Consider the following 20,883-nt stretch of genomic DNA (forward strand, 5'->3'; position numbering starts at 1 on the left):
CAATCTGACCTGGGATCTGGAGAAAACGCTGACCCAGATGTGGGCCCGAGCATGAGTAGTGGTCAGAAGAAAGCAGAAATGGTATACTGGGGAAACACCGAACCAGTTCCACTGCACCTGGTGCGCGGGGAAAATGATCAACATGCTTTTTGTGACATGTTTGTTTGCCGTGTAATTCTTCTAATGTGAAATATGTGCTGAGGCTCCAAAAGGCTGGGAAACACTGGTCTAGTCTATGGCTGTGATGTCACGGAAGGTGGCCACGCCCCCTCCCGCCATGACAGTAGGCCAAAGAAAGCACACGGAAGCGTCAGCTATGGTTCGTACGTGCTGTGTTGTCGGTTGCAACGTTAGATCACACGATAGGGAAGGCAATACTGGACAATGGGCTCACTTTTCATCGTTTCCCCTCCTGGAGGCAACGGGAGTTATCTCATGTATCCGATATTACTAAACGAAGACGTCAGGCTTGGATTGCAGCGCTCACACGAGCGGATATCGACTTCTCTGCCATCCCCGATTTTTTGTTGGTTTGCTCGCAGCATTTTCTTTCCGGTGAGTTCTAAATAAATTTATGTCTCTTAACAGGCTTTTAGTGTTATTTTGAATGCGCTGAGGTCATAGATCATTAGATAAAACATCCTAATGTGTGATGCTGCAGAGCCACGTCAGTACGAGCCGATACAGAAGTGCGGAAGTGAGAGGCTTGTGAAACGGGACGCTCTGGCCTTCGTTGCGCTGCTCAGGTTGCCTAGCAACCATGATACTAACGTTTGATACAGCTTTGTGTGACAGAAAGAAGGAGACACAATGTTTTGTGCTGACATCACTTTGATTAGCTGAGTATCTGAGGCTGAGAGCACAGGACTGTAAACATGACTGTTGGGCTTCATTTCTGTGCTGAACAGTCATTTAAGATTAGCTGTAAATAACAATTAGCTGATGTTGTTCATGAGACTAAAGTCATCTCACTGTGGTAATGGAAATATAATATGGCCAATATTATATAAATATATATATATATATATATATATATATATATATATATATATTACAGCAGTGAGCTTGAACTCTGGGTCAAAGATTCAAGTCGCAGTTATTTATATTTCCTGTCACCTTAGATCTTCACTCAAAGACAAGTATCTGTGACAGTGTGTATACAGATGTGTTATAAGAGACAAATATTGTTTGTTTAATATGTTGTCATTACTAAATTTGGCTCAATGCTTACATATATGTGTAAAAAGCAAATGTAGGAGCTGTGATAACTGTGTCTGATAAAATGAAGAGTAGACTGATATATGAAATATTCCTTTATTGGGTGAGAAAATCAGACCATGTCATAACTGCTGTAAGTCACACAGAATAGACATCAGAGCCTTAAACAGGCTGACGTCTGCTAAATGGGTCAAACTGGGCAGAAAGTCTACAAACACATAACATCCTTATAGAATATGATGTAACACTATAGATCAACTTAGCTCAGAATATATAAAGCATATAAACAGTTACAGCAATATGATGCAACAAACACAGCAGCTACTGATCCAAAATACTCAAAGCTTCATAGAACTGAAACAAACATTTATTTTAGCTCCATCCTGCTGCTGATACAGACTTTAGGTTTCTGAACATTAAACTTGTTGCTGCCTTTCATAGTGTGTAACCTGAAGGCCCTGAGTACTCTGAGTACTTTCTCCCACACTGGAAACACTGGGATGATCACATTATTTGAACATTACCTAATAAGACTGATTCAGCACAGACAGTTATGTTAAACTTTCCTAGCAGTCCTTCACAAACAGGGAACAGTCTGTCTATTCTCTCCATCTGTCAGCTGCTGCTGGCTCTTCCTCCTCCTCTTCCTCACACACTGTTGAGTTTGTCCTGGTGGATCATCAGGGCTGCAAAGCCTCACAGATGATGTGCAGCAGTGGGTCCCTCAGTCTGTCCTCACTCTGGACACTTGCAGGTGTCACACATGGAAATCAAATGTGTGATAAGCTGCAGGATTCAGACACAAGTGTAACTTATAAACACATGTTCATACTTTTATTCCACAATCAGAGAGAAAGAAACAGAGAGAGAGTGCAGGACAGACAGACAGGTGACAGTCTCAGGTGTACACACTGCTACACAACAGCACAGAGAAGCAGGATTTAGTGTTTGTGTTATTACGAGTGTAAACAAGAAGAGTTCCAGATGGTGCAGTGGACACATGTGTGACTGCTGTGATTAAAGCATCTTTCTTTCAGCTTAACGAGTGAACCGTCAGCTCGTTCAAACACACGTTAAAGTGCGTTTGGCTGACACCACCGAACAGAGGCAGCAATATAACACAGCTCACATTAACAGTGCAGTGAATCCTGCTTGTGCCGTGATGTTCAGGACTGCAAACCGAGCAGCATCACTGACTTTCAGCTTGTTGTGTTTGTGGATATATGACTGACTTTAATTATCCATAAATCATCACATTCTCTGTAAGATTAAGGTCGACTATTGAACGGCGTATACTTTAAAGTAAAGGCTTTAAAACAAAGTTAGTACAAACGTCACTAATGTCACATAACTTTGCCGACATGTGGCCAACAGCAATGTTTTAATGTTCTTCGTTATTAAACAACATAAATAAGTGACATAATATTCAGTACTTACTTTTGACAGTTCACTCTTCGGCCGCTCCCTTCTGCTGTATTTTGTGGCAAAATTATCCACACCCACCGCCGCGCTATGAATTGTGGGATATATAGGACCACGAAGCGTGCACCGGACCACGCTTGATATTTGGGGAAATCGTCTTTTCTTGTTTGTCATGTAGGTTCCACTTGTGTCTCTCTCCCTCTCTTTGTCTCCCAGTTTTTGTCTCTCCATGTTTCCTGTTTTATTTTGAAAGTCTTGTTTCCATGTTAATTGTGTTTAGTTTTGCTTCCCCTGTGGCTTCATGTTCATTTGTGTCAGCTGTGTTTCCAGGTGTTTCCACTTCCCTCATCACCCTCCTGTGTATTTCAGTCCTCTGTCCCTTTCTGCTCAGTGTCAGTTTCAAGTCTCAGGGTTCTTCACTGTTCAGGTTCATATTCACATGATAGTTGGGCTGCACGATTTTGCATAAAATGAGAATCACGATTTTTTGGCTTAGAATTTAGATCACGATTCTCTCACGATTTTCTTTTCCAGTATAAATATTTATTGCACTTATTAACTGCACATCAACTTCGTAACAGTTGAGACTGAACATAAAAACAATAAATAAACATAAAAACAACAAATGTCTCACGTTTTGTTGTTGCTGCAAAATGTTGTACTGCTTGAAATTCCGTCTCCACCGCTGCTCGACGCTGCGTGTACAGAGCAGGTAGTGCAACAATAGAAAAATAGTTGCGGGACGGCACTGTGCAGCGTTTGTCTAGGGTGTTGATCATTTTCCTAAATCCCTCGTTTTGCACAGTGTTGATGGAGCCATATCTTTGGTCAGGTGATAAGTGATAGCCTCCGTAATTTCTTTGTGCCTGCGGGAGGTCGACGGGTATAGGGAAGCGCTGTGTAAGGTTCCCGTTATTGATGTTTGGGTGGTTGACCGGGACGGATTTTCTCCTGTCACTTTCTCGTCATCCCTGACGTGCTCTCCGTTGTTTTTTCCTGCTAATTTTAGCATCACACGGCACAGCTTCTGTATCACGTGGTATAAGGCTCCGCCCTTGTCATTTGTTGAGCAGGAAGAGTGAGCGCTTGTTTTCATGCAGAGTACGTCCCGGATCAAAATGCGGTACAATCGTCGTCTTTTTTTTTTTTTTTTAAATCGTTGTCATTTGGAAATGAGATCGCACATAAGTATGAATCGAGATCGCGATTTTCTAACGATTAATCGTGCAGCCCTACATGATAGTCTTCATGGTTAGTTTTAGGTGGTCCCAGTTTAGGTTTTAGTCTAGTTCGGCCTCCGCTTGCGTAGCCTTTGTTTGGTTTTTTTGCGTACAGCCTCAATAAGCAGCCCGCTGTTTGTTACGCTTTAGTTTTCACTCCTGTGTCTGCTTTTGGGTCCACACCTCAAACACACCTGCCCACCCAGCTGTGACAAATCCTTCAGTGATGGTATGTAAAAGTACGCTGGGATCAACATAAAGTATATTAATAGATATAGTAAGTTAGAGCACGTTAGAGATTCGTGACAGTATTTTGGATATACGCAAAAAGAAACACTCACATTGGTTTTATAATGAGTTCTTGAGTCATTAGACATAGACTGTTTTAATGACTTATGACAATAACATATTGCAAACTTATCAAAATGACCATTAGTCCCGTCAGTGGGACAGACCAAAACAGAGCAGAGTTAACTCATTCACTGCCAGCTATTGGCAGTGAATGAGTTAAACCCATTGATTCATTCACTGCCATTGACGGCTATAGACGTCAATGGCAGTGAATGAGTTAAAAACACACTGACAAACTGTCATATGTAGCTAATTAAAACATGACACTGACCTTTCATTCGTTCAGACTCTCAGATACTGAGCTTCACCTAAACTACGCCCTTTGAAATGCTGATATGTTTGTTTTGACTTTTGCACAACTGAGAACTAGATTAGTCTTTACAAAACTAACCTAGTCAAAGAGCATCACTCCACATGGTCAGCGTGTTCACTCATCATCAGACTAACAGGTTAAATGTAACCGACCACACCTATGTTCATTCATCTGACTTATTCCTTTATTTAAAACAAACATACTCAAAGATAAAAAGTGTAAATATTTGATTTTGTGGTGTTAACAGGTCATCAGCAAAGGTGACCCCATCTATAACAGCACAGGTACTGGCAGGTGCTGGTCTGAACTATTCAGGTGATTCTTAGTAAAATGTCACAGTTTTTCCAGGAGTGGGTGTCGAGCAAACTCATCTCAAGGTCAGACTGTAACGATCAGAGAAAAGCTCCATAAAGGCGCCATTAGAAAACACTGAACAGGTGCTTGTTTGGAAAGGATGCACGGAAAGCCTCCACCAGTACCACCACTGGTAATAACAAAACAATAACCTCAAACCTGGACCGGATGCTGTAGATGACCACTGCACGGCAACACATCAGGTGAAGTCAGGTCTCACTAAAAGCTGCAGAAAAACAGTGATTGATATTAGGGCTGGGCGATATGACCCAAAATTCATATCTCGATATTTTTTAGCTGGATGGCGATATAAGATATATATCTCGATATATCTTTTTTTAAAGCCATAAAGTAAGAACAAAAAGAGAGTTCTTAGTCAAAGCTGTGTCCCAGATGTCACACAGGCACTTTTATTAACATAGAGCAGATGTACATAAAATTTACTCAAAAATAAATTATGAGCATTTATTAAATAATAATGCTCCATAAATAAAAGAAAACAATGTTGTTTTTGTGCATAACAAAAAGCTCACAATTGTGCAGTCAAAATGTAAACTAAAAGACGAGCACTATAACAAAGACAGATTTCACAGCTGCTCTGTTCCCAACTTGTACTGCGTGACTGACAGCCTGGAGTTTGTAATCCGCTTCGCAACCACGTCTCTTAACAGGTGCCATTTATGGTCCTTATACACAGTAGGGTACTATTACGTTGAAGCACAGTACGTATCACTCCGCGAGGCTCAGCCGTAATGCTCCGACAATCCATCAAGCGGTGCAGCTCCGTAGCTTACCAAAGTCGTACTAAAACATTTTTGACAGATTGCTGAGCGCCGTGTTCCACATAAAATCGGTTCGCGGCCATCAAGCACAACCAGAATTCATACATAAGGCGCGCTGTCAACTTTTGAGAAAATGAAAGGATTTTAGTCCGTGCAGCACCTCTAGGCTGCATGGCGTTAGCGTGGTTAGCTCGTTAGCGTGGTTAGCTAGCTAACACGTTGACGCCGTCCAGCCCCACGCACGGGGCGATGCGCAGTAACTCGTTAACGGAGATTTGCCGTGTCCATCTTGTCGCTTCCTGCAGGTGAAGCGATGGGGGAGGAGGGGGAGTTGTGTTCAGTGAAGGAGAGGCGAGGCCGAGTAACGTTGTGTAAAGACGAAAGTGGACGAAAGAGAGGCAAACTTGCGGCTCCGCAAGTATAATTATAACGTAACATAGACTATATCGATATAAAGGATATGGTCACATCTTATATCTCGTATAAAAATATATCGATATTTTTTAAAAACTCGATATATCGCCCAGCTCTATTTGATATGATTAACATGTTTCATCAGTTGTTCTGATGGCACAAACAGGTTTATGACCGAAGAGACATTTTAGCCAGAAAACTAACATCTGTTGAAGGTCAAATGAGCATCTTCCCAGCAAGATGACTTTCTATTAGACTTTAACCTTTAATTACATTTAAATTTAACCTATAACTCTCTCGTTAATCATACTAAGAGCCGATTTACAGCTTCCACATCCATCCCTGTTAAATACTAACTCAATAATGACATCTACCCACTGCACAGGGAAAAGTAGGCTTACTGCAATTAATTTAGCAACTGTGACAACTAGGCCATATGGTAGCAAAGAGCCATCTGCATAAATGAAGTTTCATCATATTGCACATAACTTTTGTTAATGCCTAAAGAGCAGAAAACATGAATGAACTTGTGTTTTTTGAGTTTTGAGATTTTTAAAAAAGTATATTTCACAGTCAAATCTGTGATGTTGCAACAGATTCAGTTTCATTTAGCTTTATTTCTACAGCACCAAATCACAACAACAGTCGCCTCAAGGCACTTTTATATTAACAGATTTAATCACTGCTAGCATAAACACACTTGTTCAATTTTTCAATTCAATTCAGTTTTATTTACACAGCTTCAAATCACAAGAACGGTGGCTTTGCGGTGCTTTCTGTTGAAAGGTAAACCTACAATAACACAAAGAAAACAAACCCAACAATCGAATGACTGATGATTGAAAACAGGTCAACTTTGCATGTTCTCAAATCCTTCCACCCTTATTCACTGTGAGAAAGCTGCATCAGTGCAGATCAGATGATTCATTCTGGGCTGAACCAGGTCAAAAAGGGAAACTGTGACTCTCTCTTTAAACTGACTGAAGGACTGCTGGTAACACAAGCAGTGGTGTTATAAACGAGCCCATTAACATGAGCACGTCTTCATAATTCTGAAATGCGAGCTAATAATCCAGACTCTTGTATTTTGAAACAGCAGAGACGTTTTAATTTATAACCCTTTGCAGAACTTGTAGATAAAACCGTACCTTTATGTTCTGCAGATAACAGACTGATTCAAACAGCTGTGGAAGATGTAATTACGGTTCCTTCACTTCTCTCGTGTAATAATGTTTCAAATGAGTCGTCCGCTAAAGGCTTTTAGCACCTTTGTGCTGTAAAAATGGTCCCTGCTTCTTGGCCTTCTATTGAAAACGCTGTGACCGGTTGATGCACATCATCAGTCCTTCTACTTTATCACTGCGTGCGTTCATTTGTCAACAGAAAATTGCTCTGTCCATTTTCTGCACCGCGCTCATGCTGTTGAACAGTGCAGCACAACCACCGGCTTCAGATTAAAACAGCCTCATCTGCACAGCATCAAAAGAAGAGCGGGCTGGTCCGACAGGAAACAGAAAAGCCGTCAGATCCTGAGTGGACACGTTTTAGAAACGAGCTTTGCTGCAGTGGGTAAAAATAAACTTTGCAGCATCACAGCTAAACTCTTTAGCATCTTACAACAAATTTACATTTCTGTTGCTGTGCTCCTGGGAGCAAAGTCATTCTTAACAAAAGAGCTCAAAGACAAAAGATTTTCAGCAAGTACCAGAATAGAAACCAACAAACAACAAGTTTCTGGGACAAAATGACTCAGCAACAGCCAAACTGTGATATAGCTCCCGTGGTGAGAACAAAACAGATGTAACAGTAACCGCCATCACTGTGAATACATTCAATGAAGCTCTGGAGGTCGCGTAACAGAGCTAAACAGTAGGGGTGCAACGATATTCGTATCGATATTGAACTGTTCGATACAGTGCTTTCGGTTCGGTACGCATATGTATCGAACAATACAACATTTGTAATTTATTTTATCAATTTTCCTTCTGACGATGCTGTCTGTGTTGAGCGCTCAGTGAATCTGCATTTGACTACTCCGCCTAGGCTCGACAGTGCAGCCTAGGCGGAGTAGTCGAATGCAGATTCACTGAGCGCTCAACACAGACAGCGTCGTCAGAAGGAAGAGCGCAGGGCAAGCTAGCGAGACAGAAGTTAAGCTCTCCTTGCAACATGGCAAATTGAACCTTCCCCACCCTCATTCAGATCTGGCGTTTGGAATTATTTTGGTTTTCATGTGACGTATGACCCTGAAGGTAAGCGCGTCATGGACTAAAGTAAAACAGTATGTTGGATGTGCCACGCAATGCTCAATTACATTGGTGTGAACTAGTGTGTTAGCGCAGTTAGCTCGTTAACGTGTTGGCCGTCTAGCCCCATGCACGGAGCGATCGGTGGTAGCTCGTTAACGGAGATTTGCCGTGTTGTGGCGTTAAGGTCATTTCAACGAGATTAACCTGAAAGCACTAGTGGGAACACAACGAATATGACTGCACATTTACTCCGACATCATCCTAGTGCAAAGACAAGTGGAAGCAGACAAAAAAAAGCAAGCATGCTACTAACTTTAGCCGAGTCATTTAGACAGCTGTTAGCACATGATTCTCCTTATGCTGCTGAGAATATAGCCCAGAAGAAGCGGATAGTATAGCTTTTATTTTGGAAAGAGACATTTCTCTGTAATAAACTCTCTTTTCCAAAGATGAGTGATTCCTCAATCAGATACAGGGCTCGCAATATCGCTAGCCCGACGTCCCGGAGCTAGCGATTTTTTCAGTCGGGCTACCAAAATCTATCTCTTCCCTGCCCGTCGGGCTATTGTAGGAAAAATATATGTCAATGCTTTTGCATTCTTTCAGAAATGTAGCTGGGTAATTATGTCATTGGGTGAGCCACTGTCAATATGTGACATATTGAAGTCGCGTTTGAATTTGCGCTTGTTTTTTTGCTTTCACTTTGCAATCGTGCGAACTGTGTATAGAGAGCGACAGCACTGATCTGTGAGTGATGATAATTTGTGCACCAATTCCTCTGACATCGTCTTATTAATCGTTAGCTTACTATGCAAACATGACAAGTGAAATCTCCCGCAGCTTAAACATGTGAGAGGTTGATCGCGCAGAGAATCGCTGAGCTTATGTGAGTCCGTGTGTAAAAGCAGCAGGATTTATATTTTAGTTCTGCTGAGCCAAATAAGACAGGTCAGGGTGAAGAAGTGACAGCCAAAGAAAAGCTTACCACAAAACGGAGAAGTTATGACAAATCAGACTATAAGGCAAAAAGAAAGTGCAGCTTTATGGTTTCATGGACAAAAGAATTTCTGTGGCTGCAATATGACGAGCTAAATAACCAGGGCTGCACATAAGTGGTCCGCAGGTGCGCATTCGCTGTCAAAATAAAAAACACGCACAAGGGTTAGGGTTAAATTCAAAAACTGTACTTTTGAGTTAAAATATATATTTATAATTTTAATAAATGACAAATTAAAAATGCATGAACATTTTTTTTGTATCGAAAAAATATCGAACCGTGACACCAAAGTATCGAACCGAACCGTGAATTTTGTGTATCGTTGCACCCCTACTAAACAGTCGTATCGGTGCATCAGTGCTTCCTTTCCTCACACTTACTAAATATAATAAGCACATTTTATCAGTGGAGATGGTCTCTGGGAGTTTTATGCCTTTTAGCAGCTGCTGTATGCACAAAGAGCACGCAGCACCCTCAGCTGAACATAACAGATTATGAGGCATGTTTGGCTGAAGAAAGCCGCTGGTTCAGGGTTATTTGCTTGAGGATGAGTATTGTACAAGTCGCAGAGTCAAAGATTCATCAGGAGGATAGTGTAGTAAAATTCTTCAACGCTGGATCACTTGGCTAATGAGTCTGCTGGGATTTCCAGCTGCCTTCGCTAAACCATACCATGTTTTTCTAAAACCATTAAGACTACAGCAGAACGTGGCCGTCAAAGTGTTTAAAAGCCAGACAGGTGGTCCACTGAGAGGGAGAGTATTAAATCCATACTCGGCACTAGAAAAAACACAGTTGTATGAAGGTGGTCCAACTTTGCTGACATCTACTGGAGTGGTGCCCACAAGGTCAATCATTTCTCTGTGCTCCAGCTCTTTGTGTCGTGACTCCTTTTACATTTGTTCACAATCAAACACACTTACTGTCTTTAATCATCCTCTCACATGAAGCAGAGAAACTGGAAGGATCTGCGATATACAAAGAACATGCCTTTCATTGATTATCTGCAGCACTCAAACAAAAAGTAGTTTCCAGTGTTAAAAGCTTCATGCTGTGTCTCAACTCGGGGGCCACATCCTTCGGAGGCTGCATTTGTAGGCTGATTACATCACAGTGATGCAACGAAGGCTGTCCAGATAAGTAGACTCCAGCCAAAGCGTCCTCCTTTTCCCCAGATTTGAAGGATGGGTCGGGTGTATCCTTCGTGGTCCACCATATCCCAGATTGCATAGTGCGGCTCAGCCAGTTCCAGTTTTCAACAATGGCAGCAGCTACATAGTTTTAATATTACTCTTTCTGGGTCACCAAATACATTTTAAGTTATTTTCAGGCGAGCGTGTAGCTGTGCAAACTTCAAATATCTGCTCGAGTTATCAAGACATCACGTATTTGCAAAAGTGCTTCGATGTTTTCGGAGGCGTCTGTTACCCACCAGCTGATAGCCAGCCGGGAGCTCGAGGTTCACTAGTGTTTGTCGGCTGGAGTCGATGAAGTTGGACAGCCTTTGTGGCGTCGCTGTGACGTAATCAGCCTACAAATGCGGCCTCCGAAGGATGCGGCCCCTTCATTGGGACACAGCTACAGCCTGTGTTTGGCTAAACAATCGCTCACACTGGACGTCGTTTCCACTGCTGTCTCCAGCAGGTCACTGAATTTGTAACGAGACTCATCTTTCTTTCATGATCGGTACGGCTGACGCAACATTTCCAACTAACCAGCGGACAGACAGAGATCCAGTAATTGTGTTTCAGAGTATTTATCACTGTAATGCAAATATTCCACTAAAGGAAAACTTTGAAATGCAGACTGCAGTGTGATAGAAACACTTAGGAAATGTGTTTATGTGATTTAGAAAGCAAACCTCAGCCGTATCAAAGCTGCTCTGTGCTGAAGGCGCACAGCGCTGAGGAAAGCATGAGCTCTTCTTTTATTGTGATTTGATTTTGCTGTGAGAGGAGGAGCACGTGGGGAAAAGACCAAAACAGAGGCTGAAATAAAAACGAGCTCTGCTGTATTCTGTCCTTTGCTGTGGCAGGACGCCTATTATAAATGTAGCTGTCTATTATCAGTTTTATGTACCGCTGTCGCTCTTTTCACATTCTGTGTACAATGGAAATGAATTTGTTGGCCTTCATAGTAAAGGAAAATCGATAGAGCTGCTGCTTTTAAAGGAAATTGCAGATTTTCAAAATGTGGTAACCATTATTGAGACGTGGTAAAAGGCTTTCTTTTTAAACTGGGTCCTTTGGGCTGCACTTTTGGAACTGCCTATTATTAAGAAAACATGTAAGTGGTGGACTATAAAAAAAGACAACTTCTTCTCACATGCAGGATTTATATTTGAGTTTTATCTTCCAACCTACAGGTTAGTCTGACTTCAGTAGATCCTTCAGGTTCTGAAAGAGATGCCGTAAGGTGCAGGCAGGCGTGCTCTGCTGGTGCTGTGGGATGGATGGAGCTGAAGGTGACTGCAGATGTCTTTGAGGTCCACACCAAGAAAAAAGCAATGGAAACATTTTTGGTTGCATTTCTTATTGACTTGGGTGAGTAATAACCACAATCAAGATTTTGTTTTCAATAGAAACGGTTGAGATGTCATAACCCTGTATTATCAACTGTATTATCTACAAGTACAGTAGATAATACAGTTGAAAAAATCAAATAAAGGCCAAATTATAATTAAATGAATAACAAAAACTATCCAGGACATTTGATGCAGTTTATTTCTAGTAGCCAGTGAACAGCCGAGCTGAGGTCCAGGGTGAAACCAAGCCTAACCTTTCACCTGTGACATTCACAACACACGTTATGTTTGCTTAACCCAAACCTAGCAGAGCAGTTTTGGTCCCTAAACGTAACGACGAACAAAGAAAAATGAAATGTCAAAAACAGGAGTTTGTTAGGCCAAACAGTGCTGAGGTTATTATGGAGATGTTTGATGATTCAGTTGATCCACCAGTTTAATAAACACTTCATATATACATATGCATAACTATGAAAGGAAACGTATGTTATGTGTCCCAGTTAATAAGATGGGAAATCTTGGGCAAATATCAGAAATGACTCTTGATTCTGATTACAGGTAAAAACGACTTACTCATTCTGACGTTGGTGCATCGCTACAAAGTAAAAGCAGCAGCTGGTATTGAAACAACCATCCTTGGTCGTTATGTAGATTTCTCTCAGTTGCTGATATCGATGCTCAGAATAATGTGTTAACGAGAGAATTTCAATTTGACTCATTAAACAGCACTTCAATCTAAAAGCTTTGATTCGGTTCATTAGAAGTTTCAGTTGTGGGTGAAGAATTATTTCTGCTACGATTCATGTTCAACTCATGTCCTGTTTTAGTTGGAGGAACTTTCTCTCTGAACTTTCTGGCCTCTTGCACAACAAACAGCATCACACTGAGTTTGTCTCTATTTTCCATATTCTAGACTTTTTGTTAGCAAAAGGCAGAAAGAGGCTCAACACAGATTTACTTTGTGACGCTCAGTTTACTGATTCCAGGAGCAAATAAATGACTTTGATGTGGTTACTGTTTCCAATGATCACAACTAACTGATCTGATTTAGAGGATTGAAGCTAACTTGTTGTTTCCTTTGTTTCTAAATGACTGTGAAACTTCGACTTGTCATGCTGCACACCGAGTTTCAGTCTGGAGAAAAAACTATTTTCCAGTGTTTCTGCTGTGAAATGGCCCGGGGCACAAACTATTTCTGAAGTATTTCACAAATGGAGGTCGCGTTTAAAAACCTTCTTTGGACAGAAAGGATTTTTTAATACTGCTTAAAACTATTAAATCATTTCACATTTAGGATATCTTTAAAAATTACACTGAAATTTTAAAGCAACACATTTTAATCTGTGTGGTTATGTTATGGTAGGTTTACTTATGAGTGATAATGTCACGGGTTGAGATTAAGGACTGGACGTCCACAGTCCAGTAAGTCCATTAGAGCACTATGGACTGCTCCCGGTTCTCCACTGTTACGGCTCGGTGCGTCTGGGCATATTTTTGAGTTTACTGTCCCATCAGAGAGACGATTCACAGCAAACACGACCAACGTTAAAACTGTTTGCAAAGATACAAAGTTACGAATTCAAACATTCAGTGTTTGTTACATTAAAATAATGAAATTATTATTTTCAGAAGCTTTTTTTGCTGCTCGTCTCCTTCCAGCCTGAAAACGAGCTCAGAGCTGGTCAGAAATAACACAGTAACTGTGCTTCAGGGTTGTGACTCGTCAACTTTCTGTGGAACAATTACTGCAATATTATTTACAATGATTGTGTTGCTATAGTGACACAGCACCACCTAAAAACTTACATCTATAACTAACTACACATTTCAGGCTTGAATCATCATCTCTTCTGTTCTGTCCTCACTTTATTATTAACATGTTTATAGACCTTCAAAGTTGATGCAGATTCCTGTGACATGTTACAGGATGGAAATGTTTCTGAAAACATTTTTAGATGCATGTGAGAAACTGTGTGTTTGTCACTTCAGTGGAAACCTCAGAATATTTCCAACAACCAAACTCAGTTAATTTTTAAGTGATTGGCTTTCTGATGATTTTAATTTTATTAGTAAATCTCAACAAACGAACTGATTGCAGCGTTTGATTAAAGAAACTGATTTTTGTTTGTGCTGATGTCGCAGAGAAATAATCACGTGAAGTGGCGATTCATCTAATGTTACGAGTGGAAAACAACCAATTTATTTATGCTGACGTTCATATTTAATTAAGCACGTTTAAAGTCGTGTGGTTAATTTTTAAACACAAATCGTCACCATAGTCATGAAATATCATGCTAGCTGTAACGTGCAGTATGTAGATGCTCCGTGTGCTGTTTGCTGTGTAGAACTCAGAGTTAAACTCTGTAATCCATCTTCATAAATGTGCGTATGCAACTCCTCTGATTTAAAATAAATAAATAAATAAATCTTTCACATCTACAAAACTTCCCTCAGAGTCGATGTGCACATTTCAAGGTTTGGAGCAACGTTTGATGTTTGACTCCTTCATTCACTGGTTTGCATTGCTAACAGCCTGTGAAAGCTGCTGTGGGTCTCCAGCATTGTAAAGTTGGAGAAAATGACCTCTGCTGATATGAGCAGAGGTTACTACAAATTTACATTAGAAAGCTTATCTTAGAAACTGAGGGCGTCGAGTTCAAAAGAAGTGGGTGTTTGTTGCTGCAGCTTCATTAAAGTGCAGCCCGTCAGCAGAGCCTCTGCAAACTTTACCAAAAAGCCCAAAATGACAAAAACATGGTACTGTACTAGGAAACGCTGCTGTTGGGAACATTATGGAAAATCCTGACTTATATTAGGGGTTAAAGGTCAGGACGTTCTGACATCTGCCTGTTTGATTGGTTTCCTGACTGATTCGGTCTAAAGTGCCGTTTTATCACAACCAGAACACGTTGTAACCTGAAATAAATCGATGATGGTTAGGAAGGTTTTCTGTTTGCTTCTGCTGTTATTGTGAATATTACACCAAGAAGGAAGGAGAGTGTTGTCCTTTCTGTATTTAGTTGAGTGCTGCTGAATTCTTCAATATCAAACTGAAGAAAAACTGGGATTGATTCGATTTTATAAAATGTGAGCAGAAGTAACAGTGTTCCAGATTCTGTGTCAGTTTGCGTGAGGCCGGTGGAATCACTGTGATGAAGATGGAATGCAGATTAACATCACGCCGCACATATCGAATGGGAGCAGACAACTGTAATCTCATTACCATATCAGCTTCGGGGTGTAGTACCTGTGGAGACAGAAATTAAAATGAGATTGCTGTTGGAATCGTGCATCAACATCACAGCAGGACTTTTTGGCGCTGACACTTTGCATATTCCTCCACAGGTGACCAAACAAGACATGCCTCATGTCGTGTTTGAAAGGAGAACTTGAGCAGAAAGCGTTGGGCTGGTGACATTTTAAAATCTGCACTCTGACGCACTCTCGATGCCTACTTGGCACTGTCACAGTCCCGAACAAGCACAGGCTCACAGCTCGTACCGTCGGCGTCGCAGGCAGGATCGAGCACGTGTAATGTTAAGATATGACGTGTTAACAGAGAGACAGTGTTGTCGAAACAAATCATCATTATATTATCAGAAGCATCCTTACAGTAGCCTCTCCCAGATGGGCTGGAAGCCTTTTCCATGTCATGCCTTTATGCAATCACTCAAGCTGCTGCTGTTTGTTGCCAGGAGTGTTGTGTGCAGATCCTGAGGATCAGTATCCTGCTCTCCTGATAACTGCGCTACAAGATGTACGCACTATGCACTAGTCAAAATCTGAGCGTGTGAAAAACGCAGTTTTCCTGCTGGTGAATACGTCTGCTCAGACATTTATTTTGATGAACTGCACGGACGGTGATGAATGTATTTGTCCCTTTTATGTGATGGCAGCTTTGACTCTTTGTGCTGTGATGACCAGGTGGCAAATTCAGAGGCTTTGAGCCAAGAACTGCATTTTCTCCAAGGGACACTCCAGCTTGACCCGGCTTCCAGGAGGAAATTAACACGTATGCAGGCTGTTACAAAAACGGTTTGGGGGGGGTATTCATGCTGATTTCATTGAGGTTCAGCATTATTGACTTGGCCAGTTTGACTGGCAGGTGTGCAGATTAGAGGCAGCTGTAACCAGGATCTGTCTGGCAGGCTTCACCTCCACTAGTTCAAGTTACATAATTAATATTAATGTAATAATCATAACTTTATGGTGGGAAAGAAGAACTCCTTTTTTAACAGGAAGAAATCTCCAGCAGAACCAGGCTCAGGAAGGGGCGGGGCCATCTCAACACCCGTGTTGGGGGTTGAAAAGAAGAAAGATAAAAGAAGAGGGCACGGAGAGACAGGACTGAGTGAGAGAGGAGGAAAACTGAATGACAAGCTGCAGCGGTGTTTAAACGTGTGGAGAGAAAAGAGCTGAGAGGAGAAGAAGTGATCAGGTGGTTCAGGGTCACCTGATCACAGGAAACCCACAGGAGAGGGTGTGACAGCCGAAGCTCCGCCTCCAGTTCTTCTCCTGAAAGCTTTAGGAACCACAGGTCGACCTGCAGCCTGAGAGTGAAACGCTCTGTCAGGATAACAAGGTTAAAGGAGATCTTTGTAATATGATGGGACCATGTGAGACCCTGTAAGTGAGGAGAAGGATTTTAAATCAACTTCTGGATTTAACAGAAACTAACGTGGGAGAAATGATTCCTTTTCCTAGTCCCTGTCAGTCCTCTCGTGGCACTATTTTGGATCAACTGAAGGCTTTTTAGGGAAATTTTAGAACCTGATAATAATGAATTACAGTCGTCCAGCCTGGAAGTAATAAATGCATGAACCAGCTTTTCAGCATCACTCTGAAATAGGATATTTCTAATTTTAGAGATGTTGCAGCGATGAAAGGAAGCAGTCCTACATATTAATAAGCGCATTAAAGAACATATCCTGATCAGAAATGACTATAACAGTGTATCTGCACACCATAATAATGTCACGTCTGGTTGGACACCATGTTCCTACGATTTAGAGGGCCAAACATGATCCAAGCTTTATCTGAAGCAGGAAGTAGAGAATCACAGAAATCCAGGCCTTTATATCTTTAAGACATAATTGTAGTTTAACTAATAGATAATTAGGTAGCATCTGCATAGCATTTCAAATGCATTCAGTGGGTTCTTACAGTATTGTCTAAGGGAAGCATGTAGACGTTCCTAGCACAGAACCCTGTGGAACTCCTTAGTGTGTGAAGAGCACTTCCTCTTTACATGAACAAACTGTCTGTTAGATTCAAACCATTGGATCATTTATTTCCTTTAATACCAATAAAGTATTCTAATCACTGTAGTAAAATACCGTGATCAGTGTTACTGAACGGTGCAGTAAAGTCCAACAGGACGAGCACAGAGACGAGTCCACTGACAGAGGACATAAGATAATTCTTATCTACGACTTAAACTCTTCAAATAAACATTCCTCGAGTCATCAGTGAGCTCTGTGAAAACTGATTTTTCAAGAATTGTAGAAACAGGAGGAAAGTTGGAGATTAGTGCATAATTAGCTAACAGAGCTGGATCACATACTTTTTAAGTAGTGGTTTAATTACTGCCAGCTTGAAAGCCTGTGATCCAATAGAGATAAATTATTATCTCAAGAATGATTGAAGTTTGTAAAGATCGATAGGCTAAACAGAGTCTGAATATCAGCTCTTATAAAAGCTGATTAATGAATAAATATGTTTCCTCTAAAGGTTAAAAAATTATTTTAGAAGAAATTCCTGAATGAATAGTTGTTCAACACAGCTGCGACTCTGACCTGGAGACGACGCAGATAACAAACCTGTTTCTGTTTAGTAACATGTCCAACCGCAGCTTTACAGACGGCTCTGCTTTGTTACAGCAACAAACTGTTTTTTCATGCCAAATGAAAACATTTGAAATAACTACAAGGCCACTGTCTGCTTTAAGGTGTGCAGTTATAGCAGAGAGTCAGTCCTCTGAGTATCTACAGTCATGTGCAGGGAGGGTGTAAAAGTACTCAAAAGGTAATCGACGTCTGAGTAATGTTTAGGTAGCTGCTCCACGCTGTGTTGGCGTGTGGCACGCACCATGACGGCAACGATGGAAACATTCGAGTTTACTGAAATAATTTCACCTGTGTGATGTAATCCACCACTGTTAAGAAATGATCAGACAAACGAGGGTTTCCTAAAAACCACTGTTCAATGAGTGAGTGGGCTCTCTGACGTTCTGAGAGAAGCCAGTTAAGTCCGATCATAGATTTGAAGCAGATTTTCTACACACGTTAAAATCACTCATTAAAAGTATTTCATCTGAGCTGAGCACTAAATTAGATAAAGTGTAAGAAGTCGTACAGAAACTTGGAATAATGGACGAGGACGATAAAAACAAATAAAGCTGTTTTTTGTGTTTACTAAGACTGCTGACCCTGAAACATGGCAGCTGGAGAAAACCTGCACCCACCAGGTTCAGGTTCATAAGTCATGAGGGCGTTCTAGTTACCGCAGACATTGCTGAGCTTAACCTTCCTACTTTGTTGTCATTAAGCAGTTTAAACTAACTTTTTCCTTTTTACATGGCAGCGTGTTGGTCCGACGCACAGCATGTTTGGAGATATACTTGTTGTAGCTGTTTACTGCCACCAGGGGGCAGTCTCAAAATCCTGTGAAACAAGCAGTCTGTGTGCTGCTTTTCTGCCTGTGCTGAACTGACGGGACTGTCTGTGTTTTAAATCTGCCTTTTTTAAAATTACTGATATTTTTCATGCTTCTCCCTCGTCATGATCAACTCTGCCGTAACAATCGTTTTTCAACGCGTCGTTATTTGACCTACACATGTGCCATCCCTTCTCTCTGCTTACATACCTATGCAAATGGGCATGAGCGGGGTTAGAAGAGTCCTGCCTGGGCAAACATCTGCTGAAGTGTAAGGAGACTCTGCAGCTTCGAAACAAGAGCGCTCTTCCACAATTTGTTTTCATGGATTGGAGGCAACGTGAACAGCGATGCAGCATCAGTCATGCTAGCACCAGCTGAGGGACGGTGGCATCCTCCTGCACTGTTTGCTGACTCAAACACTCATTTGGAGAGTTTGTTCTTAATGTGACCATGTACAAAGCTTCCATCTCTCACCTCTATAGTTCATCAAATTTCGCAAGCAAAGAACATGACTGGGGCATGTTCAGAAACAGCTCCGACGATGACGTCAACGTGTTTACGGAAGCGGTTGTGGGATTCATCGGGAAACTAGCGGATGATACCGTGGAGACAAAGACTATCACAACGTTTCCCAACCAGAAGCCGTGGGTGGATAAAACCATCCGCGACGCTCTGAGATCCCGCACCGCTGCCTACAACACGGGACTCATGACGGGGGACATGGACCCGTACAAAGCCGCGTCATATAACGTGCGGAGGGCGGTGAAAGAGGCGAAGCAGCGCTACGGGAGGAAACTAGAGTCACAACTCCAACAGAGTGACTCTAGGAGCCTGTGGCGGGGACTAAGGACAATAACGGACTATAAAGCACCAACAACCGGTATGACGAACGCGGCCGTGACTCTGGCAGACGAGCTGAACACTTTCTATGCTCGCTTCGAGGCTGCAGCTAAGGTCTCCAACAATGCTAGTGTTAGCGGCGCTAACGGCTGCAGACAGGAAGATACTGCCAGCACCGGAAACGTGCTCGTCATCTCCGAGCATGAAGTAAGGAGAGCCTTCAAGAGAGTGAACACCAGGAAAGCAGCAGGACCAGACGGCATCCCAGGTCGTATCCTAAGAGACTGCGCATACCAGCTAGCTCCTGTGTTCACTGAGATATTCAACATCTCTTTATCTCAGTCGGTGATCCCCACATGCTTCAAAGAGTCCATCATTGTTCCTGTCCCGAAGAAACCCCACCCTGCTTCTCTCAATGACTATCGCCCTGTAGCCCTCACCTCAGTAGTGATGAAGTGCTTTGAACGCCTGGTCAGAGACTTCATCATTTCTTCACTACCAGACACACTGGACCCACTACAGTTCGCTTACCGTCCAAATCGTTCCACAGACGATGCCATCTCTCATCTCCTCCACACATCACTCACTCACTTGGACACTAGAAGGGGGAATTATGTTAAAATGCTCTTCATAGACTACAGCTCTGCATTTAACACCATAATTCCCTCCACACTCACCACCAAGCTGGAGCATCTGGGACTCAGCTCATCTATGTGTCAGTGGATCTCCAACTTCCTAACTGGCAGACCACAGGCAGTAAGGATGGGCGGACATGTCTCAGCCTCCACCACTCTCAGCACTGGAGCCCCCCAGGGGTGTGTTCTGAGCCCCCTGCTGTACTCTTTGTACACATATGACTGTGTGGCCACTACCAGCTCCACCACCATCATCAAGTTTGCTGACGACACCGTCGTGGTGGGCCTGATCTCTGATAACAACGAGACGGCCTACCTGAAGGAGATTAGGAATCTGGAGAACTGGTGCCAGAGGAACAACCTCCTTCTAAACGTCAGTAAGACAAAGGAGCTGATAGTGGACTTCAGCACTAAGCAGGAGAGGAACTACCAGACCCCCATCATCAACGAGTGCCCAGTGGAGAGAGTGGACAGCTTCAAATACCTCGGAGTTCACATCACGCAGGACCTGTCATGGTCCTGTCACATCAACACCGTGGTGAAAAAGGCCCGACAGCGTCTCTACCACCTCAGACGCTTGAGAGACTTCCAACTGCCCTCCAAGGTGCTCAGGAACTTTTACTCGTGCACCATAGAGAGCATCCTGGCGGGAAACATCTTAACCTGGTTCGGGAACAGCACCATGCAGGACAGACGAGCTCTACAGAGGGTTGTGCGGTCAGCTGAGCGCACCATCCGCTCCGAGCTCCCTGACCTGCACTCAATCTACAGCAGGCGGTGCTGGACCAAGGCCAGGAAGATGGTGAAGGACCTCAGCCATCCCAACAACAGACTGTTCTCTCTGCTGAGGTCAGGAAAGCGATTCCGCTCCCTGAAGACCAACACAGAGAGACTGAGGAGGAGCTTC

The 20,883-nt window shown here is 42.4% G+C and overlaps 1 protein-coding gene across 2 annotated transcripts in view; it reads left to right on the forward strand.

Annotated features, from left to right (window-relative positions):
- The first annotated feature begins 218 nt into the window (after window positions 1-218).
- LOC143412952 (uncharacterized) overlaps window positions 219-20,883 on the forward strand; it is a 61,345-nt gene continuing 40,680 nt past the window's right edge. Inside the window, exons 1-2 of one of the 2 annotated variants that reach the window (XR_013093472.1) lie at window positions 219-555; window positions 11,686-11,863. Coding sequence is in view for 1 of the 2 variants with exons in the window: in XM_076874894.1 (XP_076731009.1) it covers window positions 8,315-8,326; window positions 11,686-11,863 (190 nt within the window). In the remaining variant the exon portion in view is untranslated. Of the gene's footprint in view, window positions 556-8,215; window positions 8,327-11,685; window positions 11,864-20,883 lie in introns of those variants that run through there. The other variant, XM_076874894.1, reaches the window with a different exon arrangement.

This window comes from Maylandia zebra, linkage group LG16, assembly GCF_041146795.1.
Source record: "Maylandia zebra isolate NMK-2024a linkage group LG16, Mzebra_GT3a, whole genome shotgun sequence".
In the NCBI taxonomy this organism is placed as follows: Eukaryota; Metazoa; Chordata; class Actinopteri; order Cichliformes; family Cichlidae; genus Maylandia; species Maylandia zebra.